General features: G+C 43.1%; 1 protein-coding gene across 8 annotated transcripts in view; it reads right to left on the reverse strand.

The window, feature by feature from the left end:
• Positions 1-16,083, reverse strand: part of ppip5k1a (diphosphoinositol pentakisphosphate kinase 1a) — a 32,463-nt gene continuing 16,380 nt past the window's right edge. Inside the window, exons 23-32 of one of the 8 annotated variants that reach the window (XM_084360950.1) lie at positions 15,609-15,725; positions 15,368-15,508; positions 14,919-15,012; positions 12,220-12,345; positions 10,139-10,201; positions 6,065-6,124; positions 5,230-5,409; positions 2,535-2,672; positions 2,341-2,454; positions 1-1,404 (exon numbers count right to left, since the gene is read on the reverse strand). In XM_084360950.1, the coding sequence (XP_084217076.1) occupies positions 791-1,404; positions 2,341-2,454; positions 2,535-2,672; positions 5,230-5,409; positions 6,065-6,124; positions 10,139-10,201; positions 12,220-12,345; positions 14,919-15,012; positions 15,368-15,508; positions 15,609-15,725 (1,647 nt within the window). In that variant the 3' untranslated portion in view covers positions 1-790. Of the gene's footprint in view, positions 1,405-2,340; positions 2,455-2,534; positions 2,673-5,229; positions 5,410-6,064; positions 6,125-10,138; positions 10,202-12,219; positions 12,346-14,918; positions 15,013-15,367; positions 15,509-15,596; positions 15,726-16,083 lie in introns of all 8 variants that reach the window. The other 7 variants (XM_084360949.1, XM_084360951.1, XM_084360954.1 and 4 more) reach the window with 7 other exon arrangements.

Genomic DNA, 16,083 nt, shown 5'->3' on the forward strand with positions numbered 1-16,083 from the left:
TTGGCAATTTCTCTTCATTTATTGTCATAAACGATAAAGAAAAGCTGCAAATCGTCACATTTAACAAGCTGGAACCAGGAAATGTTTGACTGAAATGATTAAAGCTGCTGTAAGCGTTGTTTTAGCCAATTTCCTCTCCGTGTATAACAGCGATTACTGCTGAGTTACAGAGCTATTTAACACTTATTCAAAAAAAACAATGTATCACCTACAGCAGCTTTACTCAACCTTCAAAATAAATGGCAATTAATGTTCTTTAAACTGACTAATCATTGCAGCTCTACAGTTTTTAAGGTGTCTTATAATAACAGGGCACGGCTGTGGGTCTCTAGGAGTTTTTGCCCCCTAGTGGCCAAACATGGATTGACACAGCTTTAAGGAAATTGTTTGTGCAACAGTATGTAAGAGACAGTAACAGATAAACTTGACAATAAAGCTTCACCTTACAACAAGTGGCTTCCTACATGTTAACAGACAAGATGAGCTGAACCAGTGGACTCTGGGAGGAGGCTCAGTGGTGACACTGGTGGGTCACCAGCGTCATTTTAAAGGCAATGAACAGCTTGAGGGGCGCCTGTCACATGTTTCCCCAACACGGAGCCGAGTGTGACGATCAGCTGCCCATTCAGTATTACTCAACACACAGTCACTGAGCTGGAGGAGGCGGGAGGTCAGGTCAGCTGTAGCTCAGTATGATGCATCATGATGATGTAAAGTCAAGATAATCCTGGAGGAATTCAGTTTTAGATGTAACCACAGTAGTTTCTGACAGATGTGAGTCTCTGCGGCCCTACGGCTCTGCTGTGTGAGTGGCTCCGAACTCCAGAGGCGTCTCAGGACGGGGGAGACTCTCCGGACTGTCCATCCACAACTCCATCGACTCCTGAGTGTCAAAGAACTCGTCAGGTCCCTCAGGAGACTGAGGCGTCTGGGAGCTGGAGCCCGCCTCACTGCTGCTCTCCCTGAGCTCCAACAGCACAGGCAGCGATCCTGGGAGGCAGTAACCCTCCATCCGACCCAGAGTAAGCTCAGCTAACCCGGAGCAGGGCGGTCTCATGCCAGGATCTGAAACGACCCCAGTGGCAGCGTCCACCGTTGCAGGAGCCACCTCCGGCCCTTCCTGTGAACATTCAGGATTACCAGCGACAGCGCAGTGCTCAGCATCATCCTCGGGTGAGTTGTTTGGAGTCAGAGGGACTTCACCGGGGTTTGGAAGAGCAGGGCAGGTCGGGTCGAGGACGGCGGGCACCGGCTGAGAGGAAATGTTTTGAGAGGAGTGAGTTTCCTCGCTGCTCTGAGGGGTGAGGGAGATTTTATCGCTGAAGCTGAAGCGTGGGGAAGTGTCGGCTGTGGTGGGAGAGGACGGTCCGGCGCTGGAGACTGTGCTGGAAGGACCGCTGCTGTCTGTAGGAACAGAAAACAAACACAGTGTGAGAGGGAATCAGAATATAAACACAAGTTTTTATTATATATGACTTCTATTATCAGGTCCATCGCCCACTGTCCTGCCCTGTGTTGTTGGGTATGTTTGTTTTTGTTATGTTGCTGCCTACAACATGAAACTGTCGAGTTTCCACCACAGGACAGCCCCTGGAGTACAGCAAGCGCTCGCAGCTTAGAGGGAAACTGGCTCTCTTGTGCATCTTTGTTGCCATTGTAGAACAAGCTGTTAATGGCTATCAACAAATTAGTCACCAACGATTTTAGCCAGTTATTTTCCCTTTCCAACGATATATGGGTGGGTAGTTTGGTTTCATGGGAGCCAAGTTATTTCAATGCGTGACAGTGCAAAGACCGGCCTCACAGACTGCTTTAGGGCCCGGTCGGACAGAGACCAGATCCATACCAGGTTATAGTAGTGAAACAAAATCACCCCCTCTACTCTCAGTTTAAAAAGCTGAGTCGTACTTTTGCTGTTATTCTGGTGAAAGTAACACAAAAGTAGTGTAATTAGTAAAGCTTTACTCTGACAGTAAACATATTAAAATATTGTTCATTAAGAATATTATCTTCCACATGTTCATGTGTTTTTCATATTAAAGATTGAATCTAATGAGTCAGGTTGGTCAAATATCATTCACGCCCCCTCAGTCCGTCCCTGAAAAGTAGCAAAACTTAACAAGGTTTCATTTGCAAGAAAAGTGCTGCGTGTTGGTTCGTTGGGTTCACAGAGAGTCTGAATAGATGAAAGATAACAGTAACACAGACTAAACTGTGAGACTGTAATGGACGACTTGTATTCCATAAATAATCCACAGACGTCTGAAAGTGAGACAGTCGAGGAGGCCAACCTAGAAATGTCAAATCTCTTTGCGAACGAGGAGACGCTGTGATACTCACACCAAGGAGGTCTGTCAGAACGAGATCTGAGGGAGATGGAGGATGAAAGGACTCTCTGAGGGATGTATGAGTCCACTGACGGCTGGTTGTGTGTGTCAAACATGGCTGACAGAGCTGTGGGGATAAAACAAGCGGGTCAAGTTAAATGATAAGGATCATGATAATAAGGAAATGAATTTGTGTTTGTTTCTAACCTCTGGTGGTCCTCGTGTGTGGGTCCCCTGCGCTCTCGCACACGCCGGCGAGGAACTCGTTGACCTGTTTTAGCGACAGCGAGTTGTGCAGCGTTTCCAGAGGATAGATGGACGGCACCATGGAGCAGCCTTCGAAGCCTGCGGCAGAGGAGAGACACGACGCCCGCAGGCACATCAGCCCTCAGTTAGACCAGGCAGTCAGAAGAGGAGCAGGCAGAACCACTTCACCCGACACCACCGCCCCAATGTCACCCATCCACTACACCTCAACACGGTGCTCCTGTCTCTGAACCGGCCCTAACCCGCTGTGAACTCCTGCCAGCCTCTACGCTTCATTTCCACGCAGGCAAAGTTGCAAAAACCATGCTGGACGCCAAGACAACATGACACCATATCAAACGGTAACACATCTCAAAAAAAAAAAACAGCACCGTTCTGGTCAGTCCCAACAAACACAGAGAAGCTGCAGCTCACAGAGGTCAAATCTGTCCCGACTGCAGCTCCGGTCCAACACGTGTTATCGAAGGCAGTTCATCCACTGTTAGTTCAACCAAGCCACATGTCACCGAAGCCGTTCACAATCACAAAGCGTCAGACCATAGCTCACCTCCATCGTCTAAAAACCTCAGTGTTTACTGCAGCCACCTGCACACAGTGTGAGTACGCCCAACGTACAGCAAACAAGCAGGAACCACATGCTGGTTAAAGTCAAGTAGGAATCTAATTCAAAACAGAGCAGCTGATCCCAAACGTACAGTTGAATGTGACGTGTATCTGTATGAAACATGGACTATCAGGCTGATGATAGATTATCTGTGCAGAGCTTTAATCTTCAACTGAGACAGACTGATGTCAACATGATGCTGCTTTGTCAGCAGCAGCAGCAGCAATCTGTTTCTGTGTCGACTAAACATGTAAATATTCATATATCACATGTATGTCGTCACTACGAGCAATATGTTGATTTATGTGTGGGAAGGTGCCGATAACGTACACGTTTCTATCTCAGAGTTTTTATACTGACACCAATAGTTTGAGGAACGCAAACAAGATCCTTCACAACAACTGCTCCGTGTTTCATATTCTGGTCTGAACAGAAGCAGCCAAAACAAAAAACAGTCCAAAGTTTCCTGATTTAGATGAAAGAAACAGCAACAAGACTGAAATGAGACAAAACATTTGATAACTTTTGAAACTGAAAGTTTGATATTTTCTGCTACAGACACTTTTCAGGTCTGATTTTACCAGACGTTGGTGAAGATGAATTTCTCTGCTCCCATTTTCTTTGTAACCTTTATTATTATTGTGCATTTGTCGTTGTGTTAACTAATCATTGTGTTCCTGTCTGTTGCTGCTGTGATGATTTCTTTTTCCTGCCAAGAAAATAAAGTGTCAGTAAAAATGTAAATTATGCGTTGTGTTCATGTTCACAGAGATAATCCCGGGCTTCTTGCCTTGGGATATTAGATTGAACTGCTTCTTGCAAATTCACAGTGCACAAGCTGTTGTTAATGAGCTCGGTAGTATCGACTTTGGGGAGAGTATGTGTTCCTCTTTTAACAGCGATTGACAAGAAAAAAGAAAGTGGGTCAGACCAGAACACAAAGTCTGTAGTCAGAACCTGTGAGGTTTCAAATGTTGGTAAAAATGTGTGTTTGAAGTGTGAGTATTAATAACTCGCCTCCCAGTCGTCACACCGGGTGTCTATCTTTGTCGTGTTGTTTACTTTAATCATGCACTTTATACTGAATTACAGACACAGTTTGAGGTATTAAAAAACGTTGGCATCTAGACGTGAGGTTGCCGACTGCAACCTACTAAATACCCCTCGCCTAAACCCTCCCCGACAGTGGCTGCTAAAATGCAGAGTACAGTTAGTAGCAGTTAGCAGTTACTGACATGATGCTCCTGAGTTAGGATGAGTTCAACAAGTGGTCAAATCTTTCCATGTTGCACCTTTAATCCCCCTAAATCCTACACACTGGACCTTTAAGTCAGGTGACAGTCTTCTATAAATCTTTTTTTTTTTACATTACAAATGTAAACAATTACTCATTTAATTGTTTAAGTTACCAGCAAAAGTAGCAAAAATGTACTGCTCCTGCTGCTTGCTGAATATTTAGTGGTTTTCTTTGGCCTCTGTGATTGTTAGACGATATATTTGGGTTTTGGATTGTTGGTTTGACAAAACAGGACATCTGAAGATGTCAACTTGGGCTCTGGGCAGTTGTGATGGGGATGGTCCTTTTTCCTGGTATTTAATACAACAAACAATGGATTTATCAAATAGTAAATCACTGACAGATTGCTCAAAAATGACAATAGTTGCTAGCTGCAGCTCTATCTTTTATATGCCGTTACAGTTAAATTCTACTATTTACTATGGCTTTTATTTGATTTCATAAGGTTTAAGAAAGGGTTCACAGTTTGGAGAAAATGAGGGGAAAAGCTAGTGACACCACTGCAGAGGGGGAGGATTGTAGTGGCAAAAATGGCCCAAAAATCCCAAACAGCTCAAACCAGTCCAGCTTGCAATCTGCATCACCACAGAAACAGGCAAGCATGCAGAAACATCAAGAGGCAAAGCATGAGGGTCAACCACAGAACAAGCACAGTCCCAAACTAAACCGTGAGCAGTGGTTGAACAGGGCGTGAGGCTGGGGGGGGGGGGATGGAGGGCGGGCCAGGGGCTGACCGTAGAAGTACTCTAGGGGGTCCTGGCCGGAGATGAGCCAGTTTCGGAAGAGGCGTAGGTGGTAGGAGCACTGGTGGAGGTGGTGGGCCAGCGCCCTGTCCAGAGAGAGGTGGCGGCCCAGGCTGAGGTCGGTGGAGAAACGCCTCAACAACTGGGCCACATGGTGCTCCTCCAAGGGCTCTGAGGAAGAAGAGGGAGAGCGAGGAAGGACAGAGCAGTGGAGGAGGAGGAGGAGGAGGAGCAGCACAAAAGACATGAAACGATAGGATATGAGCGAGGAGGAAAGAAGAGAGAAGGACTGAAGTACGTTACAGGAGTTTGGAGGGACACAGGGAGAAGAAATAGGAGGGAGGAGAGGTGTGGTGTGTGCATGAAGGCGGTGCTGTGAAGGCAGGAGGCAGCCAACAGCTCGTCCTGGCTGCCAAACAGCCACAGATCAGAAGCAGCAGCGAAACATCTCAAGCAACTTTCTGTGATAAAAATCATCCAGAAGTTCAGCATAGCTCAGAACAAACACCGAGGCTAAAAACATCATGTTGCTCCTCTGCAGCTTCTCAATTTTAATTTAAAAGTCTGATAAACGTTGAACCCAATTAAGAGAAATCAACGAAGGAGCAAGTGTGACACAAGACGTTTACAGGAAGCGGTATCAGGCTCGCAACCACCTCAAAGAAACACTGCAGAAGCTGTTCAATGTGACATTCACTTTAAATCCAAATGTCCACATTAAAAAAACAATTTGAACGACTGATGCGATTTTATGACACAGTTCACAGAAAGCTGCAGCTGGACATTTGGTGCCAACACAAAACTGCGTCACTGAGGGCCGTCGTACCTGCCGCAGTGCACCAGACAGGTGGAGCCACTGCTATGGTGGATGTGTCATCTTGTGTTCCTGTGGTGAATAATACATATCAGAAAAGAACAATACTCATATAGTGTGGGGAGGTTACACTCAATGTATTTGCATGGCATCATCTCAACAGGAAGTGTTTATTTTTGTGTCGTGTTCACCTGTTAGTGCTGTGTTCAATGACTCAACTCTCACAGAAACTCGCTGAAACACTTGCTGAAACCTTTCTTTCCCTCCTAATACCTGAACTTTGTGTATTGGAAGATACCATGTACAGATCTGGTACCAGTGTAGATTACTTTTTTGTAATAGATTAATACAACAAACCCCATTATAGATGTTATGTTATGGATGTGCTTCTAATTACACAAGTCACTTGTCATTTATGGATATTGGTTACTTTGAGCAGTATAAAATATGGTTGTATACAGGTTGATGAGATTCTGCAATGGATCTAATAACGGAAATGTGGATACAGCGTCAGAGACGGAGCTCTGTTCATTCCTATGTGGCGCATGAAGCCAAAAAAGCTCATCTTCCTGAGTACAAAAATACCCGGACGTGTCAGAATGTCAGCTATTTAACACTTATCTTAATTATAAAATATTGCTCACAGCAGCTTTAATCCTGCTGCTCTTCTCAACCTTCCAAATGTTATCGGACCAAATGGATCAAATGCTGATTGAACGGGTCATTTTTGCAGAGGATGACACGCTCAGAACAATGTATCCACCATTTTACACTGTCACTGGGTTGCAAAGACCTTGCTGGTCCTTAAAGCAGCATTTCAGGCTGTACTGGAGGCATTTCCGACACCTGTATTAGTATCCAAACAACCCTCGAACGTGGATGAACATTTTCACCAGTCAGACCAGTTAAAACTTCCAAAAACAACACAAAACTCTTCATATTCATACAAAGCAATCCAGATTATATAACCCAAACACAGAGATTCTACATGAGAAGATTTACAAAGTCACGACTGAAAAATCTGCCTTCTTTAATCCATTAAAACCAGCTGATCGTACAGATCACATAAGTGGTTCACAACAACGTTCAGATCTTATCGTCTGTGCTTCTGTCTGACCGTCCATTCTCCACAAATAATCCTGAATCAACTAAAGTGGAGACATTCAGCTGTAGCCACAAACATTGTCATTACACCTCTTCATTAATAATTGAATATTTGCCCTTTTTCAAGTCTTGAGCACACTGGACAAACACATCTGTGCACTGAAACATTGACAGGTATGTGTGTGTTTATGAGTCAAAACAAAACTGACCGATGTCTCACAGGAGAAGATGGGATGAACGATGCTTTAACCCTTCCTCTGTTTGTCAATAAGAGCTGATCCTGAATCTGTCAGCTGTGATTGTACCGCATTCATCCTTTAATCCAAATAACACAGGAAGCTTTGTGAGAGGAACGATCACTGAGGGAGTCGTGAAGGTCGGAGGAAGGGTTAAACATTCATGTGCTGTTGGTGGCGTTTGAACAATGAGCTCGATTCACATCCTCTACAATGATGGCAGCAGGTGCGGATTTTATGTAGGTAATTACTCTGTTCACATGCACACACACACACACACTCACACACACAAATCTATCACATGCACACACTCACACACACGCACGCACACACACATCTATCCATTGGGAAAAAGAACATACTGAATTATTGGGTAATGGTGATCAATTTACAAACTGTATGCAGGATGTTAAACAGGGTTCCCACCCTTTGTTCAGTCTGAAAATCCTTCATGAGGCTCTTTACATTGTTGTGCTGCTTTTAAATATGAAAACAGTGACCGCAGATTTTAACAGATTTTCTTAAGTTGGTTTATCAGGCACAGGAAGCATCTACTCAGCCGGTGGAAACAGTTGTCTAATGTCTTCTGTGGCTCAGGGTAAACCTGCTTGGAGACGAACTTCAACGGGAAGTCTGCATCACAAACTAAGGACGTTTTATGCAAAACACTACTGAGTTGCATTGGCAGAGTAAGATCCAGTGTTTTGGGACCGTCACCCACATCAGGGACTAAAAGTCAGGATATCTCAGCCGCTGCTGTTTCCATTTTCAACCTTCTTTGTCTCTTGCAAGTCCCCAAACTTCATGAAAGAGCAACACTAATATAAAATGGCCCTTTAATAAATGAGGACTGATATTAGAAAAATCTTTGACATTCACCCTCAGAAATTATTTTTCGACTGTAACAAAACAGTTAGCTGAATAAACTCTGGGAGTAACGGGAAGGACACAAAACAAAATGCGTTGACAAGAATGTTGTTTGAGTTTTGACCTCTCAGAAGAAGTTGTGCCAGAAGTAAACTTCTAAACTTTAACTAGCTACCAAACAAGACAAGGTGACACAACGCCAGTAATGACCCTTATTTACTAAATAATTCACTATTGAAGGAAAAAGTAGTGTCTGTACACCAGGGTTCCTACTATCTGTTAGTTATCAGATCCTTACCCGCAATATCTGTCTAAAGGCCTTCTGAAAGCTACAGACCAACGGTGCAGCACCTCCGGTAGTCACACTGGGAGGCAGTGTAGCAAATAGTTCAAGCAAGACACGACCAGGACGAGAGGAAGACGTTTTAAAAATGGCGAGAGGTTATTTTAACATCATGTATGATGTTACTTCGCCCGGGCACAGAGACAAACAGTTACTACAGAACAGCTGGGAGGAGAGCGGACGGCGGTGAAGGTAAAATGGAGGTTCATGCGAGACCGATTTGACTCAGAGCGGCGCCCTCTAGTGGTCTAGTGATGATTAACGGCATCATTAGTGTCTGAACATGTGATGTTCCTATATCCCTTTCTGCAGTATCTGCCCACATGGCCTCCTACTCTTCTGACTATGGTCCTAATTAAATTAAGTTAGATGCTGTTGTACTGTTGTATCTGCGATGTGGCATAAAGGGACTCAAACTGTTTCGTTTGGCAACTCTGGTGTTGGAAAATGGTAAATAAATGAACCTTGCTTTATCTTTAATATAAATCTATACCTGCAATGTTCTGTTAATTTAGTTTCAAAGATGGTATTGAGTATTGACGTTTTAAAAGGTTTTGTATCAAAGTCAGAAATTACAGTATCGTGACAACTACTGTGATTTGATTTTAAGCTCAATAAACTCACATAATATTTAAGATTTTCTCCCGTTTGTCTGGGATTTCTTCCAGGACAAGTGGACTGTGTTTCTGTATGTAAACATTTAAAGGTGAGAAGTAACTGTTATGCGAGTCTACGCCTGGCAGTGAAGACGCAAGATGATGATGATGATTAGTAAGTGTCCAAAACTATCGAGAGATCGGGCAGGGATATCTGACGCGCACTTGATCCACGCTTGTGTCAGAAAATACAAAGGGAAGTCGATGATCGTGAGTCTGATTTAAACTGGACTCAAGTGGAAAGTAGGCAACTGCCAGACACTAAATAATACTGACATATATCACAACAGAACAAATAGACTCCAATAGCAAGGGTAAGTGCAAGTTTTGCAGTAAATGTTTGTGAATTGTTGACTGGCACAACAGGCGAGCAAAACGTTGCTTTGAGGTACCTTAAAGGCAGCTCAGGATGAGTCAGTTTATTAGAGTACTTACATGTTAACTCTCTGTTGGTTAGAAGAGAAGTTCTTCGACTAAACAGGTTAATAATTCCCTTTTATCCCTGCTGACATCTGGTCTTTTTAATAGGTATAATCAATATGAAGATGTCTATATTTTCTGCTACACTATGAGGCCTTTGTAAAAGTTTGCTGACATTCCCTGTCTCTTAATTTCTTGAAATTTCATAAAGTCAATGACCAGTGGGAACCCTGGTTAGAAAGAGAATGTCAGGTAGTGTTAGAAAAGTAAGAGTCCAAAGCATATGGGTAAACAAACAAACGAAAAATAAATTAAATCATTAGAAAAAAATATATAAGGGAAACCTGGAATGCTGGAGGGCCATGTGGAAAAAAAAAACCCAAGGTCAAAAACAAAAGTTTGAAGACATGCAAGACAAAGGGAGGTGGAGTGGAAAAATACTTGAAAGAAGCAGACGTACCATTAGTCGGATACTTTGCAAACGACACAGAAAATCGTTTTACTGCCGGCATAGACAACAACTCTGAGGAAATAAAAAAAAAAAAATTCACTAGTGTTACTTGGAGCCACAGTAACTTGAATATCATGTTTTGTCATTTCCCTGTTCTTCTCTAATGTGGGAGCGCCATCGTGGAAAAAAAACCTACTGTACACAAAAGAGTGGTTGAAGAATCAGAACTATCTGTTCCAGTTTATAAAGAGGCCCTGGCTGAAGTTAAAACAGATATCTGATGTTTGTGAAGTGTGAAGATGTTGGATGCATGGATGGATGGAACATCTTCTGATGACAATGTGATATGAAATGTTTGAACTGAGGAGGTGAAGAGTACACACCAAGAAATATAAAACTATGAAAAACAAGCCCAATATTCAGGTCTAATTCGCTCTTCCTGCTACAAAAAAACCAACAATCCCAGTAAATAATTCAGCCTCTCTGTCATGTACTGAGACAACAATGAAATACATCAACTGGTGCACCTGACCAGGATTAAGATGCTTCAGCATGGAAATGTTTTTCACCAACATGAAACTCACGGAGGAGCATGCACCGAACCGGCACAATGTGTGCGTACTTGACAGCATCGAGACGAGAACGCCTCCTTTGAATCTTGAGAATGAGGTGTAACAAGATGGATGACAAGGACCAACAGCAAGGCTACATGTGAGACAACCAGGAGGATGGCAGCTGAGAGGAGACTGTGAGTCTGTATAATACAACAGTGACACCTACTGGACAACATGACGACAGACATCAATGTCATCTACACAATCAGGGCCAGTTATAGTGGCCATGCTGCATCAATAATGTATAATCAATCGTCTATAATTTCGTTTCACATATTATCTGTTAACACTCACAGCCCTTCGCTTTCTACCTTTCTAATGCAATCAGAAAAGAAGTGAGGATGAGGATTCTGCTTTGAGTCACACTACATGACTGAGTTTAAGACACTTCAGATCATTATTATTATTATTCTTAGTTTCTCTTGGAAGTATCATGTTTTCTTCTGGCTGTTTGTATTGTATCCATAACCAAGTTTATCTTCAGTGTGTAGATTTCACTGTAATCATGTGAGCACTGAACAGACTGTTACAGGAAGTCAGTGTAGGCATGGACCATGCAAAACAAACATGGGGACATCATGATTGTTGAGAATGAGGGGCATTCAACGGACACGTACTGATGAACAGTTGCTTCGTACATGCAGTACTTCTAAAAGAAAATCATATTGTATGCTGCTCAGAATGAAAAAGTCTGGAGTTTGATCTCTGATTTGTCTTAAAATGACAAGTGTGATCTCCACTGCAGCTGACAGAAAGAACAGAATCACACACAGAAGTTAAGAAGAAGCTGGAAATGAACTCAATCGATCTGTGAATCGATTCTGAATCGTTGGAGATCAAGATTCAAGATTCTCATGTGAATCGATTTTTTTCACTCACCCCTAGTTTGTTACATTTGCTTCTCTTGGTAAAGCTTTTGGCTTTTGCAACATTTCCGGTTGTGTCCTCACCACACGTAACATACAGTCTAACGTCTGATCTAAAATCTGTCTTGCAAGTTTTAATGGGCCTGAGGCAGCATGTGTACAAACTGCGACAAAGCAAAACACCAATTTTACTCAAAGTGGCGTGGTGGGAAAAAAAAAGATGAAATAAATCCAGTGGTTTTGGTGGCTACAATGAATATGGAGTCTAAAAATACAGAAATTACTACAAACATAACTATAAAATACATGTATGGGCATACATGATTTTTATGCCTCACTTCTCTCATCGAGCACATACAGTAATCTTCCATCAAGTCCTCCTGCTGCTATGCTGCATTTTCTCCAACTACTCTACTCAACACTTCTTCATACTAAACATACCTACAGTACACATTTTTTACCTCATAAGTTTAGGTGCCCAGCTTGCCCAACAGGGCGTCGCTCACATGTCAAACTAACAATATATTATTAGGACTAAGAGGATGTGTGAGACACTGATCTGCTGTTGCCCTGTGCAGGTTAGTGAAGGAGCGCCGTCTCAAACACGTACCGTCTTTGTAGGACAGACTGCCGGTGGAGAATTTTTTGCGATGTGCGCGTGCGTAGTCCTGCAGGTTAGGGGCGCTAGAGGACCCACCTAGGACAGTGGTGCTGAAGAGCCCGGCGCACTGAGAGCCTGCGAGGGGGGCGGGGGGGTTAGTTACCACTACATATTCATGCTGTTACTTAAACAACTAGCCAGAGAGGGACAGCAAGAGAGAAAAAGAGACAGAAAAACAGAGAAAAAGACAGCAGAAAAACAGCAGAGACAGGCAGACACAATGACCCAGAGGAGACCATGCATCTCGTAACATCATCTCTCTCCATCTCCTCACAGGAGGCGTGGGAGAGTTTTTAAAGTTTAGCCACTTTTCTCAGGCTACGTGGCTAAAAGGAAACAATATGAACATATGTGACATATTCAGTATTCAAAGAGGAATTCTGGTATTTTTAAACATAGGTCTACATGTTGTGGTGTATAAATGATTCAAAGGACCAAAGGTTTTGGAATAACAGGCTGCAACAACTGCAACATAATCCTTTGGTGCAACTCTGATTGTTGAAGTGCTTGTTTTTGTCTCTGACAGGCTGACGTTGTTATTGTGTTTCTATGGCGACAGACCTTTTTGTTAAAATATAAGATCCGTTTTGTAACCAGACAAGTCTCAAACAGTCTCAGTCTGAAATATGAGACGTGAGTTGTCAAAATCAGTTAAATATTCAGCATGTAAACTCTTCTCTCCAACTCTCACTCATGTTTCCACTGTTGTCTTCTGCTATAATTCACCTCTGGCGAGATTACAGAGCGATACTTTTGTTTTTGGTAATAAGATGTTTTTTCTTATTTAACACAAAGGTGCATCTCTGTTGGAATAACTTCATGATGTTGTCAGAGAATAACGACCTCTGCCAGTCAGTGGCAAAAACAAGCACTTTAACGTTGACAGTTGGCGTTTCCCCAAAGGATTACATTGCACCGTTTGCAGCCAGCTGAAGGGATCTACTGGACCGATTTCCAGAATTTTGGCATGTATGAATCATTTTCACACCATAACATTCAGCTGTGGGGCCCCAGGTTGTAAAAATACCAGGATTTCCCTTTAAATGTGATTTTGTTTCAGAACTCGGATGTCCAAACAGAGAGCATAAAAGAGTAACACAGAAAGAGAAAATAGTAAGAGGCAAAAGCAACAGAATGAAAACGTTCTTTGTGACTTTTCTTTGAAAGATTTCTTCCTGTTTGACTGTTGAACAACAAAAACAAAAATGGCAGCTGCTAAAAGAAGTGGCTGTTTTTAATTTTCAGGGACTGAAGCCAAAACTGGTTGTGTATCTCTGAGACTGCACCACTGTATGTGCTTAAAATAACTCAACACACACCCCATGACAGTCATGAGAATAACTAACCACCAAACAACAAAACTGACAATGAACAGCAATGAAACTTGGGGTGGGGTTTTCTTTAAGAAAAGTACATCAGAGCTGCAGAGTCAGTCCTTCAATCAGGATTACATTGAAGGGGGAACGATCTGAGGCTTACTGCGACGGAAAGAGGAGGCAGTGAAATGTTAATCTATAAGGAGCTATGTAAAGGTGAAAGCTTAAACGCCTCAGTAGAGTATTTGAACATGTCACTCGTACCAGTATTTGATGGTTTTATTAACATTTAGCTCACATGAATGGAGTGGAAGAAATCACACTATTAACTAGCTTCTTCATGCAGAACAAATGTATGTTGAGACCATTTTAAAAACACCGGGCTCATCCTCCAAACAGTGATGGATTTAAAACAAATTTCAAGTGGAGGCTCTCCATGCAACACACAATTTATTCCAGGAGGATCTGTTTGTTCTGGCAAGTGCACCATCAAGTATTTAAAGCAGCTGCTGCCTTTCAATCCCACATTACAGTTACTAAACTGGAGTTTTGTCGGATGTCAAAATGTTTTTTTGAAGACCGATTCAGATAAAATATAGCGGCCATTTGATCAACAGTTTTCACCCGTCAGTCCCTTTGGAGAGCAGTTTTCTTTACAAACAAATGAATGCGTTAACAAACATGTATATGACATGTACAGTACATCTCCATCAGGAGAAACAAGCTGCCTGCATGCATTTCAACACAAAGCGAAAACCGCCCTCCGAGTGCATTTTTTACATCAATAGCAACGTTTCCACTGAAAGTACCTGGAACGTTTAGTCCCAGGAACTACTTTTCAAGGAACTAAAAAGGTTCCCTCAGCTTGAAGTTGTCTGCTTTTCCACTGTGAATATGATGTAAGTTATAATGCTGATGTATTAAAAAGTGACAGCTGTTTTCACTCATAGTTTTTGTGTGTGACTACAGACGACACTGTCGGTCCATCTGATGTTTGCATTCTTCTGTGAATCGACGCTGATGTCTTGAAGCACAATGAACACAAAACACACAGGTTTGCGGCTGCAGATGTTTTAAAATGGAGGCTGGAATAAAATGCTGCAAGTGCTCGACCAATCAGACATGTTCAGCACTGCGAGCCCCACTGCCAAATGACTCCCCCCGTGAGGAGGGACATTAAATTTAGACCCTGGTCACTGGGGAAGTTCCTGTGGTGGAAACGCGGCTGTTGGATGTTAGTGTCCTCCCATAACAAAAGTCCTTCACTGCAACCTGTCGCACACTTCATCTATACACACAGTTGCCATGGAAACAGGGCATTATGACACCTACCTAATCCACTTTGTTTCATCTCAGGGGATTGTCGTGAGCAGAGCGAAAAGAGTCGATAACTGCCTACTTTGGAGGATGATGTCTCAGATAGCACCTGGTGGATAAAACACACACACGCGCACACGCACACGCGCACACGCACACACACACACACACACACACACACACACACACACACACACACACACACACACACACACACACACACACATGCACACAACAGGGTAGCTTGAGACCACTTGATATTATGTACCAGGCTCCATTGCAGGCTGCCAGTTTGCAGAGTGAAATATGACCTCGTACAAGAGGAGAGAAGCTCTTTATAAAACACACCGATTACATAAGTAACTCAAACAATACAGCAGCTCTGTGGAGGCTAAACAGACTAAAGAACTGATGTCTGAGAGCGTTTTCATGGACAAAATTGTAGATGGATTAATCTGCCTCACCTCCATGGATCCAGTCTTGTGATTGCGTATGAGTGGGGACCTCCTCTGAATGGTGATTGGCTCGGACAGCGGCACGGCACGGTCGGTCTCATCCCGTGAGAGGTCCTCCAGGCTGCCGGGGTCCGTCTGTTTCTGCCCGTTCTGAACGAGCAGAGAAGAAGAAGAGAAAATACACATTCAGCTATCTGCAGAACAGAAACATGGTGAAGATATTTGGATGTGATTCTACCTGTCGTGCTACCTCTGCAGAGGCGGGCCTGAAGCCGAAGCCAGTTGGTGCGTTCTCCTCCTCCTCGACACCTTTGACACCAGGGCTGAAGTGGAGCTCTACATGGAAGCGCTCCTCTGAGGAGATGTCCTGCAGGGGGGACAACAGAGATGTTACAATGATACCGTCTCCAGCAAGCTCCTCGCCTGTGCAATGATCTGACTGAGGAACTACCACTGGCTACTTCAATATCTTCTTTTAAATCACTTTTTAGACTATTTTTTATCAAGTCTATCTTATAAAAGTGGTGTTTAAAGCAACATTATTTATCTTTTGTAACTTAAAATAACAGCTTCAAAGTCATTTTGATGCTACAGTGTCTTGTTATAGGGTGAATGGTGACTCTGTCTCAGCCACTCCGGCCCTGTATAACTTGTTTCTGCTCTATGTAACTTCAGTGAGAGGGTGGGATCACAGCGTTACACACATGTTCACTTCAAGATACTTC

Source organism: Pagrus pagrus (assembly GCF_965226575.1).
Source record: "Pagrus pagrus genome assembly, chromosome: 1".
Classification (NCBI taxonomy): domain Eukaryota; kingdom Metazoa; phylum Chordata; class Actinopteri; order Spariformes; family Sparidae; genus Pagrus; species Pagrus pagrus.